This window comes from Puma concolor, chromosome A2 (genome assembly GCF_028749965.1).
Source record: "Puma concolor isolate L17-30 chromosome A2, mPumCon1.1.hap2, whole genome shotgun sequence".
In the NCBI taxonomy this organism is placed as follows: domain Eukaryota; kingdom Metazoa; phylum Chordata; class Mammalia; order Carnivora; family Felidae; genus Puma; species Puma concolor.
Window position 1 is genome coordinate 155,783,997 of NC_141668.1, and position 22,804 is coordinate 155,806,800.

Sequence of the window (22,804 nt, forward strand, 5' to 3'; positions counted from 1 at the left end):
GGGGTGCTCCCCAGCCTCCTCCGGAGGTTGGCACGCGGGGTGGCTCTTCCGGGGGCGGGGGCTGCACATGTCTCAAAACGGGCTCTCGCTGCTCATCGAGGCGGGACTTTCTTGTCCGCATCGTGTTCTCTCTCCTCAACCCACATTAATCCATGTTGGCTCCCTAACGCGGGTTAAATCACACGATGGGCTAGTGCAGATTACGTTTAAGCTGCTGGGAGAGAAAACCCTGACTGGCAGAGGCTTATTTCCCTCTCGTGCAAGTGCAATCCAGAGGTGGATTGTCCACAGCTACTGGGACAGCAGCACAGTGTCAGCAACCCGGGCTCTGACAATGTGGCTTCCCTGCTCAAGGTCACCTCATGGCCCGTGGAGGTCTAGTTCCCGCTTCTGCTTTCCATGTGCAGAATGAAGGAGGGGAAGGAGAAGAAGAGGCAAAAGGCAGGTGCCAACTGTCTTTTAAGGGTGTTTCCAGGACGCTGGCACACAGCGCTCCTGCTTGATGCTCCCTGGCGCGTCCCTAGCCACATGGCTCTACTGGGCACGGGGTGGCGGGGGAGGCCAGTCTTTATTCTAAGGGACCAGGAGCCCGGGTCAAAAGCTGGCTTTCTATTTCGGAGGCAAAGGAAAATCAGGTCCTGCAGGGTGCCACCAAGTTCATCAACTGAGTCCCCAGCTCGAGGCTGTCATCATGGGACCCTCTGTCCAGTGACAGACTCTTTTCTCCGGCCGCAATCAGGATTCCCGTCGGTGCCTACAGGGAGAAGCTTCTCCGATTTCTGGCGGGCCTTTGGTGGGTGGGTCCGTGTTGCCGTTCGCGACGGTGAGCGTGTTCTGTCTGTCCTGTGCCGTGTAATGAACCCAGACCCAGTGGCATCGCCTGCTGGGCAAAGGCCTCTTACGTCGACTCGGGCAGGAAGAGCTGACTCCCGGTGTTCCTTCCACGCAGGTGAATTCTTTAGTGAGAGCTGTGCCCCCGGGGCCGACCCGAACTCCAATCTCTGTGCACTGTGCATTGGCGACGAAAGGGGTGAGAACAAGTGTGTGCCCAACAGCAGTGAGAGATACTTTGGCTACACTGGGGCTTTCAGGTGAGTGCCGCGGCCGAGCCTCCCCAGGACAGGGACTTGTCCTTCGTCCGTCATCCTCTGGCATCTTGGCAGTGCATTTCTAAAGGGTCAGACATGGCCTGTCACGGCAGAGGCAGGGAGCAGCCTGGAGGTCCGCTGATGGACTGTTCCTCCCCCACACAAGCCACTGCAGACAGTGGAGGCTGACAGGGTGCTGTCTGACCTCAGCTCAGCCGGGCGCCTCCCTGTGGCCTGGGGCCAAGGTCGGCGTCAGTGGGCCTCAGGGTCCTCATCCTCAGAATCAAATGGGGAGAGTACGTGGCCCCTTAAGTCCCGTCTATAATTCAATTTTAGGGGGAAGATTTCTCTCTCCTGTAGCCGCCACCCTCTAGGCCAACACCAAGAGTCGGCCACTTAACCGACTGAGCCAGCCAGGTGTCCCTGAGCTTTTCAGTATGTAAAATTCAGTAGCCAGGGGCGCCTGGGTGGCTCAGTCGGTTAAGCGTCCGACTTCAGCTCAGGTCACGATCTCACGGTTCGTGAGTTCGAGCCCCGCTCCAGGCTCTGGGCTGATGGCCCAGAGTCTGGAGCCTGCTTCCGATTCTGCGTCTCCCTCTCTCTCTGCCCCTCCCCCGTTCATGCTCTGTCTCTCTCGGTCTCAAAAATAAATAAAACGTTAAAAAAAATAAATAAATAAAATAAAATTCAGTAGCCTTTTCTCCAGTGATGGGAGGATACAGAAGTAGCTTTTACTCTCGTCTCAGTGGCCCATGAAAGTATTTTGCAGACGGACAAGAATATCTTTAAGGGTTTGCAAAGGGAAGAGTTGTGATGTGATTCCGCTCCGAAACATTGAGTAGACACGTTTCCGATAAAAACCCAAAGGAATCATGTGGTTTTCTCTCTTAAACCTGTGGGAAGGTATTATTTCACTGGAAACCCTTACACCTTGGTATTCCTGTTTATACTGGAAGGAAATGGTTTGTCTTTTGTTCCCACTGAGAGCTGGGACCAGAAGTCCTGTTACCACTGTATTTCTAACCAACGTCCTTATATTGCTGGTTCTTAATTTTCAACCATCAGCTATTTTCCGTGGACTTTCTATTCTGGAAGAAGAGATCCTAGCCTCTCCTGTGCCTGTTCCGCTCACATCCACAAACTTCACCTGCTTTTGGCCTCCCACAAATTTATGTCATGTTCAGTACATGACCATGGATATGTAAATATTATTCTCCTATTAAATATGTGGTATAATAAGGTTGTACTTCCCTTATTGTACAAAGTTTCTGTTTACTCTAGAGTTAACCGGTGTCTCATTTTTTGTTTGCTTAATCTTCTGTGCTTAAAAAGAAAAATCACTAATTCATCTCAAAACCCCTAGCCAGGAGCGTAAACCTCCTAACAATACATACCCAGAGTGAGTGCTGGCCGGGGTTCATCAGGTGATGGGGAATATTGCTCCTGCCCCGTCTGGACTGGTTTTCTCTAGGCCCCCTGGATTTCTGTGGTCCTTGATGGTCCTTCTGGGATTTCCTTTTGTTGTACTTCATGTTAAATTGCCCACTTCCCGGATCCCGTTATCTTTCGCTTTCTTGGTTTTGTTGGCACGGAACACATCTTTTTGAGAAGGGGTGGCTTGGATTTGCTGTGTTTTGAGTATTACATGTCTGGAAACATCTTTCTTCTATCTTTGAAATGATTTCTAGTTTGGCTGGATAACTAAGTGGAGGTTGAAAAACATTCTCCCTAAGGATTTTGACAGGATTTCCATGTCTGGGAAATGGCAGTGTTAGCTATTTTGACTGATTCTCTCACTAAAAACAAGCAAAAATGCTGGATTAGTACACACGTGCACACACACACACACACATGTTCTTTTTTAAAAAACATTTTTAAGAAATATTTTTATTTATTTTTGAGAGAGAGAGAGACAGAGCACCAGCAGGGGAGGGGCAGAGAGAGAGAGAGAGAGAGAGAGACACACACACACACACACACACACACACACACACACAGAATCTGAAGCAGGCTCCAGGCTCTGAGCTGTCAGCATAGAGCCTGACACGGGGTTTGAACCCACAAACGGTGAGATCATGACCTGAGCTGAAGTTGGACACTTAACTGACTGAGCCACCCAGCTGTACCCTCACACACGTGTTCTTAAGAGTATTGAATAACTGGGGCGCCTGGGTGGCGCAGTCGGTTAAGCGTCCGACTTCAGCCAGGTCACGATCTCGCGGTCCGGGAGTTCGAGCCCCGCGTCGGGCTCTGGGCTGATGGCTCAGAGCCTGGAGCCTGTTTCCGATTCTGTGTCTCCCTCTCTCTCTGCCCCTCCCCCGTTCATGCTCTGTCTCTCTCTGTCCCAAAAATAAATAAACGTTGGAAAAAAAAAAGAGTATTGAATAACTGACAAAGTAGTAAAGGATTATTAGACTAAAATCTAAGGGAGACTAGGAATTCAGAGAGAGCTAAGTGCCCACTTTTTCCTCAGGACATTTACCTTCATGACAGACATGAACCTGGAGGTTACCTACACCTTTAAGGTAGGAATGAACCAGAAGTAACTTCCACTCCTACAGGGCATCAAGTTGCTGGATGCCGAGGAGAACAGGGAGGGAGAATGCATACCACCCCCCTGAGAACCTGAAACCATGAGCCAGCTTCTGCGTGGATTTGTAGCTCAAACTTGTATCCCCTAGGATAGTCCAGCAATTCTTGACTCACAAATATCTTTAAAAATGATCCCAGGGCACCTGGTGGCTCAGTCGGTTAAGTGTCCAACTTTTGGCTCAGGTCATGATCTTGTGGTTTGCAAGTTTGAGCCCCGCGTCGGGCTTTGTGCCAATAGCTCAGAGCCAGGAGCCTGCTTCGGATTCTGTGTCCCCCTCTCTTTCTGCCCCTCCACCGCTCGTGCTCTGTCTCTCTCTCTCTCTCTGTCTCTCTCTCTTTCAAAAAATAAAAATAAACAAATACACATTAAAAAAGAAAAGATCCCAGCCTAGTGGTCCCTCTAGAAACATGCCTGGAAGACAGCACTTTCATGGTAGGCCTCCAAAGACTGCTCAGAAATCCTGTCTCAATAATGATGAGCAGTACACAATAAAAAATAATTATAATAATATTAACCAACACACCAGGCTACCAAGCTACCAGAAGCAAAATCCAGCAGAAAAAACAAGGTAGTATTTCTTTTAATAGAAGAATAAACAGAACTTCTGGAAAGGGAAAAAACACAGCAGTTGAAACTAGCCATGCAATTGACCAGATTAACAGCATAGACACAGTAAAAGGAGAATGAAGGAAGATTTGTGAAAAACCTATCCAGAATTTAGCAGAAAGACAATACACAGCAAGCTCAAAAAATTAAATGCGTTGATCCATTGTCTTCTAAGTCTAGAGTTTCTGTTGAGAAATCGGATACCACTTTGGATTTCTGATTCTTTGTATATGACACTTTCATCTTGAAAAAACTCTATTTTTGAATTTGGAATACTTTATGTATAATTTCCTGAGAGAATAAGCTTTAGAAGGCTTAGAAAGCATCCTGGACACACAAGTCTATGCAAAGGATATTTTGTGAAGAGTGAAGAAATCAGACACCTAACACATCTCTCTTATATGTGTATTTCTCTCTAAATTTACAGAGATTTAGCGGTAATGAAAAATACGTTTAGGAAAAATTCATCTGGGGTTTTATCCAATGTAACATGTTTCGAAAACGAGTTTCTTACAAAGTTTCTGAGTTTTTAAAAACATGATTTCTTTTAATCTCCAGTATTCTGAAACTTGACGCTAATATTTCTGTACGTGGGTCTCCTTTTCATCCTTTGGGATTGGGCCATTGGTGGGCCCATTTCATCTGGAAGCTCAAGGTGTTCCGTTCTGGGAAATTTTACTTCATTATTTTTTGACGATTCCTACGCTGTTTTCTCTGGTTTCTCTTTAAACTTTGATTCGTAAATTACAGACTCCTGGGTTAGCATCTCATTTTCTTCTTATTTATTTTTTCATAATTGCTTTTCTTTATCTTCCAGTTTCTGGGATATTTGCTCAGCTTAACCTTCTAATTGTTCTATCGTTTTTTAAGAATTTTTGTGATGATGATTTTTTCTTTTTTTACTTTCTAAGAACTCTTTGTTCCGACTGCTCCTTTTTTAGACTTTGCATTCTTGTTTCATGAATGCTGCCCCTTCTCTCATCCCTTTAAAGACATTCATTGTCGTTTTTAAAAAAAAAAGTGTTATTCTCTCTCCCATATTGTCTCTGTATTTTCTGAGTATTGCTTTGGTCTCCATTTATTTTTTCTGGTATTTCTTCAACTATCCAGCGGTTTCTGGCCCTTTGTCCCTATTTAAGAAGGAAATAATGGCGCTGTCACAATTCTGCATCAGTTACCACATCTTGGCAAGTAGGGGCCTCACCTGTGGTGCAGTTGGTTTGTGTCATTTCACTGTGGGGCATCAAATATCAGAATCGATAGGCGTTTTTCTTGGGTTGATCAGCTTCTCCGGAGAAAGAATCACCCTGTATGCTTCTCGGGAGGCTGAGTAGGGGAAAGGGGCTATGATTTAATCTTCCAGAATAGAGATTTTCAATCCCCTTTCTTTTCTTTTTTTTTAAAATGTTTTATTTATTTTTTGAGAGCGAGAGACAGAGTGTGAGCAGGGGAGGGGCAGAGAGAGAGGGAGACACAGAATTTGAAGCAGGCTCCAGGCTCCGAGCTGTCAGCACAGAGCCCGACAGGGGCTCGAACCCACGAACTGTGAGATCATGACCTGAGCTGAAGTCGGATGCTTAACCGACGAGCCACCCAGGCACCCCTTTCAATCCCCTTTCTGATTTTAGTGTTGGGCCTCTGCCCTCTGCGGTGCTTGGCTGTCTGTCCGTAGTGTTGTTCAGGTTCAAGTTCCTGTGAACAAACCTTCAGTCTCCTGCTGGGTGGGGGGAGGGGGAGTGCTCTCCCGGGTGCATGGGATAGGAGGGTACCTGCCCAGTCCTCCTGTGTCAGCCACTCTCAGGGGTGCCTGGTCCTTCTAACTGATGAGTCTTTCTGGAGTTCTGCAGTGCACATCCGTTTTCTTCTGGGCTTTCTACACTTCCGGCTTATGGTACCGCTGTTCTGTGCTCTGCTGGGGAAATCACTGCTCATTGATTTGCTCTCCACCTTCCAAACATGGTCATATTATCTTCTCTCCCTGCTGCCCTCCTCTTGCTCATGGTTTATGGCTTACAAAAAAAAAAGTCTCACTACTGTAAAAAAAAAAAAATCTCACTAACGGTATTTTATTGGGATCTTAGAAGCAGGGAAGGTTCACATGTGCATTTAAAATCCTAAGTTCCAGGAATATTTGTTTTCGTCTGTGCCACGCATATGACAAATATTTATGAAAACCCTAATAGTTTTTCTTCTCGGGCAATGTGTTTATTTTAGGTGCCTGGCTGAGAAGGCTGGAGACGTCGCCTTTGTGAAAGACTCCACTGTCCTGCAGAACACGAATGGTGGGTGAATACATCCCAGTATTCAGATGTGCAGTCGGGAAGCTATTAGAACCTTTTCCAGGCTTTGGATCAAGTTCATTCCAAAATTCTTTACCTCATATGCAACATGGTGCATCTGTGAGTGTCACGTTGACTTTGAAACCAAGTTCCCTCTGTCTCACTCTCTCTCGGACACACACACATGCACACAACCACGCACCAGCCGTGCTCAGTAACAAATGTCTCCCTGGCGTTGTCTAGTCACCCACGAAGCACACTGTCTGCCTGTTCCCACATGGACAACTGAATGTGGATGCTACCAAAAAAAAAAAAAAAAAAAAAGAAAGAAAAATTGATATGCGCAAATACAATGAATACAATTTCCTTTTTTTAAATGTTTATTTATTTTTGAGAGACGGAGACAGAGTGTGAGTGGGGGAGGGGCAGAGAGGGGGAGACAGAATCCAAAGCAGGCTCCGGGCTCTGAGCTGTCAGCGCAGAGCCCGACGCGGGGCTCGAACTCTCCAGCTGCGAGATCTTGACCTGAGCCGAAGTCGGACGCTTCACCGACTGAACCGCCAGGTGCCCCAAACTTCCCCTTTTTTTTTTTTTTAATTTTTTTTTTCAATGTTTATTTATTTTTGGGACAGAGAGAGACAGAGCATGAACGGGGGAGGGGCAGAGAGAGAGGGAGACACAGAATCGGAAACAGGCTCCAGGCTCTGAGCCATCAGCCCAGAGCCTGACGCGGGGCTCGAACTCCCGGACTGCGAGATCGTGACCTGGCTGAAGTCGGACGCTTAACCGACTGCGCCACCCAGGCGCCCCCAAACTTCCCTTTTTAAAAAAGGAAATAACGGCTTTCATTGGGACCTCATGGGAGCCCTCAGTCTGGAAACTCCTTGGGAGTCACTGGAGACAAAGTCACAGGCAGATACAGATGATGGAAGATGAATGGTGATAATTGCCAACTTCTGCACCCATACATCCGGCTGCCTTCCGAACTGCAGCCCCACTCGGCCCCCACGGCCCCCAGCAGATAACTTGCCACTTCATCCCCTGAGGAAGAGCCACCTGGACTTCCTGCCTCTGTCCTTCAAACATTGGCACTCACAGCCCCTCTTCCCTCCTCAGAGGGGCAGAGAGAGAAAGAGAGAGAGAGGGCCTCATAAACAGGCTACATACTCAGCACAGAGACTGACGCAGGGCTCGATCCCATGACCCTGGGATCATGACCCGAGCCAAAATCAAGAGTCCCATGCTCAACTGACTGAGTCACCCAGGCTCCCCTTTTTTTGAGGGGAGAGAGCGGAAAGAGAGACGCAGGGGTCTGAGCAATGAACCTGTATTTGCACACACTCAGACACGCATACAATTACATTTTGAATTTGTGAACCGTCACTCTAAGTGATGTCCAAGGATCAGACTGATGTCAGCTTTTTTTTTTATACTGAAGGATAATTAACATCCAGTGTGATAACAGTTTCAGATACACAGTATAGGGATTCAACACTTCTGTATACTTCTCAGTGCTCCTCCCAATCAGGGGACTCTTGATCCCCTAGAGTGATGTCAGATTTAATTGTCTGTCAATTTCTTTGGGATTTCACAACTGCGTTTTATTGGAATTGACTGAACATATTTGAGAAATGTATAGAGGTTCCTCACCTTTTCCTAGTGACAGTAAGACCATTCGAACACGAAAGGAAGGAGAAAGCAATTTCTTCTTGGACATAAACCAGATGGTTCTTTTTCTGGAGCTCACTAGAAAATATGGCATAGATGGAAGGTTTTCTTTTTCTTTTTATTTTTTCAACGTTTATTTATTTTTGGGACAGACAGAGACAGAGCATGAACGGGGGAGGGGCAGAGAGAGAGGGAGACACAGAATCGGAAACAGGCTCCAGGCTCTGAGCCATCAGCCCAGAGCCCGACGCGGGGCTCAAACTCACGGACCGTGAGATCGTGACCTGGCTGAAGTCGGACGCTTAACCGACTGGGCCACCCAGGCGCCCCAGGTTTTCTTTTTAAACAATCAACAGCTCTATTAAGAGATAATTCATGCCACGAAATCCGTCCGTTCAAATTGTGCGATTCAGTGGTCTCCAGCACATTCATGGAGCTGTGTGACCCACCCACACAGTCCGAGTCTAGAATACTCACACAAGCCCATAAAGTGACCCTGTGCCCTTCCCCTCTCCTCCAGAGCTGGCAACCTTCAGCTCGCTTTCTGTCTCTGTAGATTGGTCTGCTCTGGACATTTCACACAAATGGAACCATGTGGCCTTCTGAGACTGGCTTCTTTCACTTGGCATCGTGTTTTCAAGGCCCATCCACGTTGTAGAACGTGTCAATGATTCCTTCTCTTTGGTTGTTGACTCCTAATTCCCTTGAACGGAAGCAGCCTTAACGTTTGATATGTTGGAAGTTCGTATCGTCGGTGCCGACAAAGCTTCCTTCCCTCTCTCTCGAGTCACTGAGACCCGCCTGTGTGCGTTTCAAGAGGCCAGTGGACTCGTCCAGCCCACCCAGGGCGGACCTTTGACTAAGCTGGACAGCCGGGGCTGATGCCACTTCTTTTTCTCTCCCCAGGAGGGAGCTCTGAGGCATGGGCTAAGGATTTGAGGCTGGAGGACTTTGAGCTGCTGTGCCTGGACGGCACCCGGAAGCCTGTGAAGGAGGCGGAGAGGTGCCACCTGGCCAGGGCTCCGAACCACGGCGTGGTGTCTCGGGAAGATAAGGCGAAACACCTGGAGCAGGTGCTGCTCCAAGAGCAGGTGCGGATCCCCAGGGCCTCCGGCCCTTTCTTAACTGGCCGGGCTCTTGGGGGGCGGGGCGGTTGTAGGTAAAGCCGCCTACCCATGGCCCTTCTGTCTTGTCCCTCTGCCTGGCGCCGGTGGCTTCATGTGTTGGCTTCATGCTGAGGAGCTGCCCGGAGTCTCCGTGAGAACAGCAGAGGCATCCGCCTTTGTAATCTGGAAGGACAACAACAGACCCAGAACTCCCATAGATTGAAGGCTGTCTGTGGAAAGTGGTTTTTGCAATTTCCTTAAAGTCTGGGATTCTCTTTTGTTTTTTAAAAATATTTTGTAACGTTTGTTTATTTTGGAGAGAGAGAGAGACAGAGACAGAGCATGAGCGGGGAGGGGCAGAGAGAGAGGCAGACCCAGAATCCGAAGCAGGCTCCGGGCTCCGAGCTGACAGCACAGAGCCCGACGCGGGGCTCGAACCCACGAACCGTGAGATCACGATCTGGGCTGAAGTTGGATGCTTAACCGACTGAGCCACCCAGGCGCCCCTGGGATTCTCTTTTAGAGCTTCTAGTTTTGTATTAAAACCCCATGCGTCTTAAGTGTGCTTTAAAGACAGTACCCCGGCCTCGTAATAAAAGGCGCGGTAATCTCACTGTTGGCACACTCACTGGGGCTGATAAGAGGTCTTTAATCATCAAGGTGTTTTGCTCTGACTCCTGAGCATAGAGGAGGATCTATGGCCACGGGAGGCTGAGCGGCCCGCCCAAGGCAATGACCTGCTCAGTGGCAGAGAAGATTTCCGATGCAGACAGTTTCTCCAGGAAAGCTGGCCTGTGGGAATGCCGTAGGTGATCTCGGAAATCCTCAGCTGTCACCTGGCCACCCAGAGGTTCTAAGGGAAGAGACAGACCACAGATTAACAAGGAGGGGACGATGGTGGGAGGTGGGTCAGAGGTAGTGGGGGGGCCCAGGCCCTGCCCGGTGGGTCGGCCACCTGGGCACGGGCTGCGGGATGACACGGGGGTGGCAGGAGGCTCAGGTGAGGCAGTGAAAGGACTCCAGAACTCAGCTCCAGAACTCAGGGCTGAGCCTGGCTGGAAGGAATGTCCTTGGCCTCTCCTGGTCCACACGTTCTCCTGTTTCCCTCGGCGACTCGCTTACTTGTCTGCCCTTTTGGTACAGACTCAGTTTGGAACAAACGGAGACAAATGCCCGAGTGAGTTTTGCCTGTTCCGGTCCAAAACCAAAAACCTCCTGTTCAATGACAACACCGAGTGCCTGGCCAAACTCCAAGGCAAAACGACGTATGAAGAATATTTGGGATCGGCATATGTCACGGCCGTTGGTAATCTGAGACAGTGCTCAACCTCCCGTAAGTAGGACGTCCCGGAGAAACCATCGCGCGTGAAGGGCAAGGTTGGAGGGCCAAACAGCATTCCAGGAGGGAAGATGGGAAAAAAAATGTGAAGGCAATGCGATATCCCCTGACCTCGGGAAGTTACAGCCTCACTGCAGTGGATAATATGCTAAGTTTTTATAATCCTGATTGTAAGTGCCTGTCAGGGAGGTTTTAGACACTGAGAATTCATTGTATTCTGTAGAATGAAGCGTGTGTATATCTATATGTAAGTATACACACCTGCACACATATATATGTATGTGTATACGTGTATGTATTCAGAAAGGACAAACCGCGGTCTCTAGACAATTACCATAAATGCCAACTGTCGAGACTACAAATTCTCAGAAAGTATCTTAGCCAGGAAAACATATTGACAAATAACTTGGCCCTCCAAAAACATTTCTAAGACATCGCAGAGCATTGTAAGGCTCCAGGCGGTGATTCTAAAATTTCAACGGGCATTGTCTCCCCTGTGCCAGGGGAGGCCGGGCGGGGAATCACCCAAAGTCTTATTTCTGGCACCTCGTCCAGACAGCTGGAGGCATCGGGTGGGGTGGTCCAGGGGTGGGGCGGGGCCAAGAATCTCTGTATCAGCTGTTCCCAACCAGGCACAGTTCCCCTGCCCCGCACTGAGGGGACATCTGGCAACGCTTGGAGGTGTTTTTGATTCTTACAACTTAGGGGGGTGCTGCTGGTGTCTTGGGGGCAGAAGCCAGGGATACTACCAAACAAAGCACGGGACGGCCTTCTCGATGAAGAATTGCCTGGGCCCAAACGTCAATAGCGTCACTGTCCTTAACCACCCGGCGTCTCGGGATCGTGGTCGGGTGGTCCTAGCACTGACGACATTTTGAGAAAGAGGCTGTAGGGCTATTCTTGGGAGCAGCCAGCTCAGGATTGCACAGACTGCCTGCCCCTTGAGGGCAGGGCCTGTGTGTCCCTGCCGAGCCCCCAGCACTTAGCGCAGTGACTCACACAAAGCAGGCCCCCGCGAGTATTTGTGAAGGGCTGGGTGAACACGAGTGGGGACAGATTTGCATAAAGACGAGGGCGTGGGTTGCCCACATTTCAGAAGTGAGAGGACCATCGTGTCACGTGAACTTGAGGGTGACAGTTCGTTCCGTTAGAGACAAATGGGGTGGGGGCGGCGTCCGTCGGTCCAGGGCGGGACATCACCCAGGTTAGCGAGGGCCCGAGCGGCTGGGCTGGCGTGAGGAGGAAGGCACAGGGAGACAAGTGAGCCGGCACCGCCGAAGGCAGGGGAGGGTCTGTTTCTTAGTGCCCTCCTTGATTGATCTATTGATTAAAAGAAATCAGTTACTGACTCTTCTGCTTTGGTGTGTCCCACAGCGCTTCTGGAAGCCTGCGCCTTCCTGAGGAGGTAAACCCACCCGCAGACTCCGTGGCCTCCCCTCCTGCGGCACCCCAGGCCCGCCCCGCTCTCAGCCCCGCCTGGGGCGCTGGGCTGTCCCCCTTCCCAGCCAGTCACCTGCTTTCGCGGCCCTCAGCGGTCATCCCGGCAATAAAGGAAATGAGAAAGGCTGTCGGTTGTCATCCCTTAGAGGGCGTCCTTTCATCTCCTCTAGAATTTTATACTGAACTCCTGTGTCTGATCGAATATGAGCACAGCTGGGCCTGTCCTCGCTTGTGTTTCCCAGGTTCAGCGCCTGGAGTTTTGGGTTCGGGGCCTGCTGGTCTGGAGCCAAAGGACAGGCCCGGCAGCTGGCTTTCTCAGGGGCATCTGGCTGGTCGTTCACATGATCGGTGCCATGTGTGTGCGTGTGCTCGTGTGTGCATGTGTGCATGTGTCTGTGTGTGCGCTTGGACCTGTGTGTGGGTGTGCGTTTGAGTGTGCATGTGTTTCTAGGGCAGAGCGAGGGAATAGGGAGTAGGACTGATGAGAAAAACCGGGTGTCACAAAGATTTTTGAGTACTTGGTATTTTATTTTATTTTTTTTATTTTTTATTTATTTATTTTTTTCAACGTTTATTTATTTTTGGGACAGAGAGAGACAGAGCATGAACGGGGGAGGGGCAGAGAGAGGGGGAGACACAGAATCGGAAACAGGCTCCAGGCTCCGAGCCATCAGCCCAGAGCCCGACGCGGGGCTCGAACTCACGGACCGCGAGATCGTGACCTGGCTGAAGTCGGCCGCTTAACCGACTGCGCCACCCAGGCGCCCCAGTACTTGGTATTTTAAATAAATTGCATCAGGTACAGTGAACGGACAACTACAAGGGTCATAGGGAAAGGTGAAAACCTTTAAGACGTTTTTAAAAAATATTTATTTTTGAGAGAGGGAGAGCGCAAGCACGGGAGAGAGAGGGGGACAGAGGATCCAAAGCAGGCCGCAGGCTCTGAGCTGATGGCAGTGAGCCCGATGCAGGGCTCGAACTCGCAAACCTCGAGATCATGACCTGAGCCGAAAGCAAGAGTTGGGCACTCAACCAACTGAGCCACCCAGGTGCCCCTGTTTTGATTTTTAGAGTCTACCTATGAGTGAGGTCCTATAACATTTGTCTTGAGTCTGACTTATTTCACTTAGCATAACACTTTCTAGGTCCTCCTCTATCTTTGACTTAACTTTGATAGCACATGCGAAGTATATAAAGTGTCTTGACGTTTCTTGTGATTCAAACATTAGTTGTCAAGTGACTTTACTACAGTGTATGCTTCATATGTAAGTGCTATTTTGCCTCGTAACGTCAGGTTGAGTTTATTAAGAAACATAGTGAATTCGGCAGAGAAATTTAGTTTTCAAAGCCATTCCATGTTCTATAAAGTAGATACGGACCATCCTTCTTGTTCAGAGAAATTTCCGTTGTGGCCCTGAACGCAATCTGCCACTGCTAAGCCACAAAACTGCTGTGTGGTAGGGTGAGTCACGATATGAAATTTTTATTTCTGAAAAAAAAAAAAATCCACAGAATTAAGGATAGGTAAGCCCATGGCAGCCAATGAACCTCACTGTTGAGACTGCTGGTTTAATTCACATCTTAAATTCCAATTATTTCCCACAGAGTACCAGTAGCGAATGACCATTGACTTTACCATTTTTACAGATTTTGTAAATTTGGCCAACTGAGCCTTTTCCTGCTCAACGGAGACTTGAACTCCCATCGCTTATAACACGTATTGGCAGATCGCACTTCAGATTGTACTGAATTAGTGTTCTCTCAACTTCCTTGAAAATATTCTTGCCTGTAGTTACTTTGTGCAGGCTATTCATGTAGCACGAAAACCTAGTGAATTCCACAGACCAGGTCGCTCTTACCTCTTTACCCATAGCTTCAGCTGGCCAGTTCTTTTAATTACCTGCAAGAAAATGTGCCTGAACAATTGCTTTTATATGAGCAGGTTGCTTCTAATTTGGAATGTGGTCTGTTTGTAAGAGCACATATTTATTTCACGTGTTTTCTTGCCCGGTGTTTGGAAGTTTGGGGCGCTGGACAAAGCATAGATTCTGCAATAAGTGGCAGTCATATTTGGGTCCCAGCCTTGCCACTTTCTAGCTGTGTGAGCCGAGACCAATTTCTGAGCCTTAGTTTCCTCCTTGGCGAAATGAGACAAATGCCGTCTACACCCACGGACAAGCACTGAGCCGCGGAGGAGCTCACGTTTGCCAAGGGCCTGCCTCGCACGACACCTAAGACAAATTCAGTGCTCCCCACTTGTCTTCTCATATCCTATTTTTAAAAATATTTTTAAGTTTATTTTTTATTTATTTTGAGAGAGAGCGAGAGAGAGAGAGCACACGGGAGGGGCAGAGAGAGAAGGAGAGAGAGAGGATCCCAGGCACGTCTGGCACTGGCAGGGCAGAGCCCGATGAGGGGCTCGAACCCACGAACCATGAGCTCATGCCCTGAGCTCAAGAATCTGACGCTTAACTGACTGAGCCACCCAGGCGCCCCTCTTCTCGTATCCTGTTTTGGACACAGATGTGTAAAAATAAATACACACACGATGCAGCAATACAAAACCCGATGTTTATTTATCCCGCCGTTGACGGAAGCCTGTTTACACTCTGGTGGAATCGTCATGTTCCTCCACTGACGCGTCTTGTGCGGAGCCGTCAGCGCCCCGAAGCGGACTGTCACCCCGCAGACAGCACAGGCGGCAGAGGTGTCTTCGGAACGTGGTGTCGAGGACCGCGTGGAGCACGGGGTTGACGCAGCAGTGGGTGGCGGCGACGATCCTCACGATCTGAACGCTTCTGTCCAGGTGGTAGCTGCTCTGACAGTCGTGCAGGGAGAAACGTTCTCTGAACGCGGACAGGAAAAGTGCGATATTGTAGGGGCCCCACATCAGAAGGAAAACAACCACTACGGCAAACACGAGCTTGTGAGGGTCATACCTCCTCCCCCTAAAGCTCAGCGTTTTTCGCAAACGCGTGTAGCAAAACGTGAGAACGCACAGTGGGAAAAGAAGGCCCAGGATGTTCATCTTCAGGGTCAGAAAATGCTTCCAGAAAGTCTCCTCAGCTGGCAGGAAGGGAGGGCTGCTAACAAAGCACTCGTATTTCTGGCTCTCCGTCTGAGGTGTGTAAAACACGGATTCAGGCAAAACGACCAGCGTGGCCAGGCCCCACGCCAGAACGGTCGAGGCGATGTTCCAGCGCACCGTCCTGGTCGGGGGAAACCTTCTCATGTTGCAAGACACCAGGTACCTTTGCACGGTCAGAAGGACGTTGAAAAAAGCCTCACTGTACAGGCCTATGGAGGAAAACACGACGAGAGTTTTACACACGGGGCTGCCCAGAACGCCCCCATGGGACGCGGTGTAGGCCCAGAGAGGCAAGGAGAACAAGAAACATAAATTCGAAACTGCTAGGTTTAGGAAATAGACATTTTCCGTGCGCCTGAGTCCTTTGTGCTTCGCCAGGATGAGCACAGTCAAGACATTGCCCAGCAGTCCAGCCAGGAGCACAGGGATGAAGACCTTGGGGACCACCCGGCTCAAGAGAACCTTGGCGTCGTATGGGTGGCACGTTTCTATTTCGTCGTCATTCAGGTCCCCCTCTATGAGGACGTCATAGTTATCCTCCGGGGCCAACGTGTAATTGGCCATCGTCAGCCTGCCCTGTGGAGAAGTGAAGGATTATCTTCCCTTCATACAGCTGGGTGGTCCTGCAGGGGGGAAAAAAAAAATTGGATTAGCATCCACGCAGCCATGCTTACCCTCTCCTGGTGCTTCCTTGTACCCACGGTAGGTCTACATCTCAGGAGACTGAAACCGGTGCTGACACCCCGGGGGAATAAAAGGAAGCCTTCCACGTCTTCAGAGAACTTCAGCTCTCCTGGTGGAAACAAGACTTGCCTGTCTGAAGACACCATCTGAGAAAACAGAGCTCTGAAGAGAGCCGAGAACTGTGGTCTAGTTTCCTCGAAGTCGGTCCCAGTCCTAATTTCTACGTGTGCAAAAAGCCTGCTCACCCTGTGAAGGAGCTTCCTGTGACCGGCTGGGCTGATGACTGAGTCCTTCTCTCCAAGGAGAGAAACAAAGGTTTGCAAAAGTGAAACCATCCCCAAGCACCAACAGGAACGTCACTGGATGACTTACCACTTGACCGAGTTCCAGGGGGGCAGGGCACAGCCTCTTGACCCACCATCTGAGCTGCTGTGGGAATGGCCTGGGGGCAGCTGGGAGACCGGCTTTCTTCTGAGCAGACGGTCCTGACCTTGAGGGGCAAGAGAAGCCACTTTTAGCCCTTGGTAGGTCTACGTCTCCACCACAAGTGCCCGGTCTCAGGGAGTAACCCAAATAAAGCAGCTCGAAAGCTCCTCCAGACCCCTAGAGTGTTTCTCAAGCCTTTGAGCCAAACCAGGAAGTTGTTTTCTCCTCCCGGTCCCCCCCCCCCCCCGCGGACCCCGCCTTTGATTTCCCTGTGGCCTTTAGACAGGCGTCCGGCTGGCTGCCCTAGATAAGGGAACTGAGTTGTCACTGCTCCCCAGTGATACTAGGTGGGGTGGCAAGAGGGCTCTTCTGAGCAGGTAACAGCCAGCAGCAGAGGAGAAAGGGTCCTGTGGTAGCTCTATGTCTGGACCCCAGGGCCCGGCGCTCCCCTGCAGCGGCTCATCCACAGCAGCAGAAACCACCGGGCATCTAGAACGCTCGGGGAGAACCACAGTGAGTGGCATGTGCTTGGATTCTCCTTGTCATTGTTGAGAGACACTGAGCTGTGGCTGAGGGAGGAGGGGGTCCCGAGAGAGAACTTGGGGGACAAAGGAAGCCACGGAGGGGTGTCACTTGGGACAGGGAAGGGCGTTTCTGCCGAGATGCTCAGTACCAGTGGGTGTGGGGCCGCTGTGGGATTTGAGGAAAACTGACAATGGGGAAAACCCGGAGTTAGGCAAGCCGTGAGGTGCTGACCCTGCTCTGAGAAGATGCCAGGAAATTCCACGGAAGCAATGCCAAGTCTGGGCTACAGAGGCGGCAAGGGGACGTGCTACCCCCTGACTGAGGCAGGGGTGGGGTGAGAGGTCTGAGGCCAGAGAGGAAGGAGGCCGGGAAGATTCCAGATTTGGGAGAGTGGGAGGAATTAGCGGGCGGGGGGCTGCATGGGGGTGGCTTGGAAGAAAGGTGGATGGAGAGGAGGAACGTGAACCAGCTGGAAAGTCCGTATGAACTTCCTCCGGATCAAGTCCCTGTACCTGTGATTGACCTAATTTGGGGACCAGACCTACACCGTGGTTTAGCATTCACAGAGTTGGTTAAATGACATCCTGTCAACGAATGCCAGAAATGTGTCCGAGGTGAGCATTCACTGCAGAGCGTGGACCTGCGGAGATGGAAATAGAAAGGAGCACGCTATTAAAAGAAAAGGAAAACATAGATAAAAGAGCTCAGACGAACATGTGGTCAAGCATTAAATTTGCCTCGAAGATGATGTTCCTCTGCATGGAGGGGTTTGGTGTCACTGGGAACCCTGGCTGTGAGCACTTCCCAAGAAAGGCTTGCCCCACTCACTCCCCCCCAGCCCCCAGGCTTCTGTGAGTGAGTGGGAGTTACCCATCCCCAGAAGCCTTGCCCCCTGGGCACAGCTCTGGGACCAACAGACATGCCTGGGCTATTTGGAGCCACACCAGCCCTACGACCCCAGGACCTTGGTGCCTTACTGTCTGATGCTCACTGATCCATCCGGGGTGAGGCAGCGAGTAGTCAAGTCAACTCTGAAACCTAAAAAAGCCCCGTGGATGCACACACACACACACACACACACACTACATGATTATTTAATGATTATTTCTTCTATTTAAAGGAAAACAGCAGCCAGCAGGACCTCATGTATGTCACGGAATTACTTGAAATTTGAATTTCCCCAGGAAAAACACTAGAAATTCAGGCTCACCCTAACTTCCTGATATTAGTACGGGCTTCACTTTCAGTATTATTTTATTTTGGCTTGACTCCCAACATTCTGCTTATTCACACTCAGGCCAGGGAGCTCTTCCTTTTATTTTATTTTTTGTTTTGTTTTGTTTAATTGAGATATAATCGACATATACCATTGTGTAAGTTGAGAGTGTACAGCGTATTGATTTGATACGTTTATATTGCAAAAGGATTGCCGTTGCAAGGTTAGCCAACACCTCTGTTCCCATCATGCGACCATCATTTCTTCTACTAGGAGTGGGAACAATTCAGATCTACTCTGCCAGCAAGTTCGAGGTTTATTATACAATTTTGTCGCCTCTAATCACTGTACTGTGTGTTAGATCTCCAAGGCCATGGGATTCCAGAAACTTCTATATTGGTAGGAAGGAATGGTTTGGAGGTCTGAAGCGGAGGCAAGAGGAGAGTTTCGTTACCATTCCACTGGCTGGAACCATAATAGGGTCTCTTTGCTATTTGTGAAACCTCACCACATTCTGTGGCTTTGGCATGTGGCTCACAAACCTTACTTGAGTTCTTTATCACTGTCATTTAACCCCGATTTCAGTCTAAGAGAGTTAAGAAACTGGAACTCTTGTTTTCCTATACACACAGATCACTCATCTATTCAATTCGTCTTTTCCGCAAATATGTATATGGAGTGCCTGGCGTGTGCCCAGCGCCATCCTGGGTGAACAAGGTGAACATCAATGAACGAGGCAGGCAAACATCCTGAACTTCACGGAGCTTACGTGCTACAGACAAAAGCAGAATACGGTAAATTGTAGGGTAGTGGCAGAGACGTGCTATAGGGAAAAAGCAGGAAAGAGGGTAGGAAGGGCCAGGGGGGTGCAAGAGTTCACATTTTACATAGGATGGTTCAGAGAAAGCTTGGCAACAGGTGTGCACAGGAGCGGCACATGATGGGGCCCGATAACTAATGCTCGCGATCTCATTTTTCCCTCGTTACTAAGGGACGTCGGAAAGCACACGATTCAGTGGGTTGCAGTCATACCATCTCGAATCTCAGCTCCGAATCTCAGCCTTGGGAGGGAAGGCACCTTCCAAGGGTGTTCCTTCTGGGAACTAAACTGAACTAAAAAATGTAAGCAAGTTTCTTTACTACAGGACTTCTCAGAACTCTTAACACGCTAATAAGTATAGCGATCCTCCCTGAGGAAGAGAGGGTCTGCAGTGTTTCCCAAAGTGGTTTGATCGCGGAACCCCCTTTGATGTTTGCAAACAGGTCCTTACGGGCCAACGGTTCTGTAGAACACAATTTGAGAAGTGTTGCCTTTGACATACACACACTACTGTGTCGTGGGGCGGCCATGGGGACAGGCCTCCGCCACTCTGAAGGGAGTGTAACTGAGGGTCCCTGCTGCCTCACCCTGAAACACATCCTCGCACGCCCTCCAAAGGCCATGCTTACCGGGGGCTGCTCCGGCCAGTGACCCTTTTAGGGACACCGGAGCAGGCCCAGTCCTGGGAGGTCGGCTCCTCTGACGGTGACTTTGGCTGGTGCTTCCCCTCACCCCCAAGCCTTGACCCTTCTTCTCTCCTTTACTTGGGGCTCAGATCTGCTTTGTGATCTGGGGCTTTCCCAGCTTCTTCCGGCTCCCTACGATCTCTCAGAGACATTTCCTCTAATGCATTTCTTCTATGCCACATCTCGAAGGAGCCAAGCTAACACAACCTCAGAAGGGAGGCATCTGTCTCTAGAGGCTTGAGCCCTTGGCTTGCTGGAGAAGAATAATGCTTTGCAACACTTCATCCCTCTCTGACCATCTTGCCCACCACCATCTACCTGTGGCCTGCCAAGCTCGAGCTCTCTGGAACACATGAGACCAGGGATTGCCATCATGGCCCATCCTGCTCAACTCCTCAGGCCATGTGCCTTCTCTGGTTCTCATCACCATCTCCCTCGTGCCCTCTTTGCCTTCAGCTCACTTCTCCGTGCTCCCTTCCCCCCCACGCTCTTCCTCTGTGCCCTCTGGAATCTGAATTCCGTGAGAGACACTCCTGCTGACCTCCTTAACGTATCCCAGAATATTCCTAACGTTTCTCATCCTTTGGCGGTACCCCTTCCCTCTCACATCTATCTTGGGGGTCAGGAGGTGACATCCCTGGCCCCGGTGCAACTTGCTGACCCTTGTTCCCAGGTATGCTTCCGGTCCCCAGTCCTGTAACTGTATCACCCTCTGCTCCACTGCATCCCTGCCACCGCCTGCCTGCCTGCTCCCTCCCACCCCCCACTTTTTAAAAATTAAAGCCATGGATAATGAACTTCGGTCCATCTCAATTTCCTCCATGTCCCTGGCGACTTAACCACCTGTGTTGACCCTCGTCCTGTACCAGCTCATAACTTCCATTAACTCACGAATTTGACTTCTCTGAGGTCCGTTGACGCTGATTCACCACCGAAGCCTTGCAGTACACTTGCTCACTTTCCTGATTACAGCTTCCACTGCTTTGACCACCACCACCCCCACCCGCCGTTCACTTTCTGCTCCTGCCCGTGCTCCTTCCTCGAGCCCCCCAGCCTCTGCCCGCGAGCCCCTCGGGTGGTCACATCCCTCCTGTCTCGCTGGGATCCAAGTCTATCACTTAGCCACTCTCTCTGGTCAATACCTGGCCCTCCCTTGAAGCCCCGGCCTTAGATCGACCCTCCCCACCTGCTTCTCCTTTTCACTCCTTCTCTGAGTATGTGAGTCTGAGGATAGCTGGTTGAAACCACCTAAGCCACAAAGAGAAGACCTATCACTAATTTGTGGTCTCCCATCTCAGCTAGCTTCTAGAAATTCCTCTAGTCTCCCTAGTCACTCTTCTGAGTGTCCCAAATTGTCCCCTTCTCCTATTTTCCATCAGCTGTTCCAAGCACCCGAAACCTCTTCCAGTGCCTTCGAACTCCCACCGCCACTGTCCACACTTACGCTCAGGAGGCGACCCCATCTCTGCTTTTGTCCACCCCCTGGGCTCTGGCTTCAAATGCATGGTGGCATCTCCATTCTTCCCTCCTCCATAGATAGAGCTGTTCCTCTGATAGTAAAGGTTCATTTCTCCTCCTGCACTCTGATCGCCAGCAGCCAGAATCTATTAGATTCTTCACGATATTGAAATGCTCTGGTGTCTCCCTTAAAGGTTTTTTTTTTTAATGTTTATTTATTTTTGAGACACAGAGAGAGACAGAGCATGAGCGGGGGAGGGGCAGGGAGAGAGAGAAAGACACAGAACCCGAAGAGGCTCCGGGCTCTGAGCTATCAGCACAGAGCCCGACGCGGGGCTCGAACTCACGGACCGTGAGATCACGACCTGAGCCGAAGTCAGACACTTAACCGACTGAGCCACCCAGGCGCCCCTGGTGTCTCCCTTAAATAAAGACTGTAAACCCATCTTTCCCAATGTTTACAACAGCGCTGTCAACAATAGCCAAATTATGGAAAGAGGCTAAATATCCATCGGCTGATGAGTGGATAAAGAAGATGTGGTTTGGGGCGCCTGGGTGGCGCAGTCGGTTAAGCGTCCGACTTCAGCCAGGTCACGATCTCGCGGTCCGTGAGTTCGAGCCCCGCATCGGGCTCTGGGCTGATGGCTCAGAGCCTGGAGCCTGTTTCCGATTCTGTGTCTCCCTCTCTCTCTGCCCCTCCCCCATTCATGCTCTGTCTCTCTCTGTCCCAAAAATAAATAAACATTGAAAAAAAAAAAAAAGAAGATGTGGTTTATATCTACAATGGAATACTACTTGGCAATGAGAAAGATGGAAATCCTGCCATTTGCAGCAATGTGGATGTTACTGGAGGGCGTTATGCTGAGTGAACTAAGTCAGTCAGAGAAAGACAGGTATCATGTTTTCACTCATATGTGGATCTTGAGAAACTTAACAGAAGACCATGGGGGGAGAGAAGGGAAAAAAATAGTTACAATCAGAGAAGGAGGGAGGCAAACCATAAGAGACTTTTGAATACAGAGAACAAACTGAGGGTTGACGGGGAGGGAGGGGTAACTGGGTGATGGGCATCGAGGAGGGCACCTGTTGGGATGAGCACTGGGTATTGTATGGAAGCGATGAATCATGGGAATCTGCCCCCAAAACCAAGAGCGCACTGTATATACTGTAGGTTAGCCAACTTGATAATAAATTATATTAAAAAACAAAAATTTAAAATAAAAAAAAAACAGAAAAAAAATAAACCCATTCTTAACCCCACAGTCCGCTCTAACGACATACCCTCCCTCTTCTTGGAGAGCCTTCATTCGTCGTCCAAACCCACTCTTCCTACATTATCATCGTTCACTCCCCACTCAGTCCCCTCCAGCCTGGCGTGTGTCTCCACCATTCCCCTGAGATCGGCCTCCCCAGGGTCACCAACAGCCTCCCGTGGAGAAATGCCATCCACTGCTCTGTGAAGCTGGGGCAGCTGACGCATCGCGTGCCGGTGAGTGGGAGGTGTCCACTCTCCCCCTACTCGCGATACGGTGGACAACACGTAGGCACCATTACCTCCTGGGCTGCCCCAGCTGAAGCCACGCTTGGAGTTTCTGAAACCCTCACGCAATCTAAAAAGACATCCGCACAGGCCTTTCCAGTAAAGGTGGCGGAGGGAAGCAGGGTCACGGCCTCTCCCCCCATCGGTACCTTATAAAATGACCACGCGACAGCTTCACCAGCAAAAATTCTCAAAATCTGCCTGTAGCAACCGAACACGAAATAGGGTACAAGCTTGTTTCA

General features: G+C 49.9%; 2 protein-coding genes and 1 long non-coding RNA gene across 6 annotated transcripts in view; 2 read left to right on the top strand and 1 right to left on the bottom strand.

Moving 5' to 3' along the window:
* The window catches only part of LTF (lactotransferrin), a 31,543-nt gene extending 19,298 nt beyond the window's left edge, over window positions 1-12,245 (top strand). Inside the window, exons 13-17 of the mRNA XM_086698415.1 lie at window positions 950-1,091; window positions 6,502-6,569; window positions 9,141-9,325; window positions 10,484-10,673; window positions 12,054-12,245. Of these exons, the coding sequence (XP_086554541.1) occupies window positions 950-1,091; window positions 6,502-6,569; window positions 9,141-9,325; window positions 10,484-10,673; window positions 12,054-12,088 (620 nt within the window). The 3' untranslated portion in view covers window positions 12,089-12,245. The remainder of the gene's footprint in view (window positions 1-949; window positions 1,092-6,501; window positions 6,570-9,140; window positions 9,326-10,483; window positions 10,674-12,053) is intronic.
* A 2,425-nt stretch (window positions 12,246-14,670) lies between these two features.
* On the bottom strand, window positions 14,671-16,502 carry CCRL2 (C-C motif chemokine receptor like 2). 4 transcript variants are annotated; one of them, XM_025916036.2, is made up of 3 exons: window positions 16,264-16,502; window positions 15,119-15,830; window positions 14,671-14,965 (listed from the first exon to the last, which is right to left on the bottom strand). In XM_025916036.2, exons 2-3 carry the CDS (start codon window positions 15,769-15,771, stop codon window positions 14,722-14,724), a joined length of 897 nt encoding a protein of 298 aa, XP_025771821.2. In that variant the 5' UTR covers window positions 15,772-15,830; window positions 16,264-16,502; the 3' UTR covers window positions 14,671-14,721. The 4 variants fall into 4 exon arrangements, with proteins under 4 accessions (XP_025771821.2, XP_025771820.2, XP_025771818.2 ...); XM_025916035.2 differs by having other exon boundaries at window positions 15,059-15,830; window positions 16,264-16,501; XM_025916033.2 differs by lacking the exon at window positions 16,264-16,502 and adding an exon at window positions 16,137-16,244 and having other exon boundaries at window positions 14,671-15,830.
* Window positions 16,503-16,509: 7 nt separating this feature from the next.
* Window positions 16,510-21,449, top strand: LOC147583626 (uncharacterized). Its single transcript, XR_015248416.1, has 3 exons — window positions 16,510-16,830; window positions 18,691-19,180; window positions 20,944-21,449. It is a non-coding gene; the product is annotated as an uncharacterized LOC147583626 (long non-coding RNA).
* The last annotated feature ends 1,355 nt before the right edge of the window (window positions 21,450-22,804 follow it).

Coding starts and splice junctions, on each gene's coding strand:
- CCRL2 (XM_025916033.2), bottom strand. CDS start 15,771: ATGGCCAATTACACGTTGGCCCCGGAGGATAACTATGACGTCCTCATA.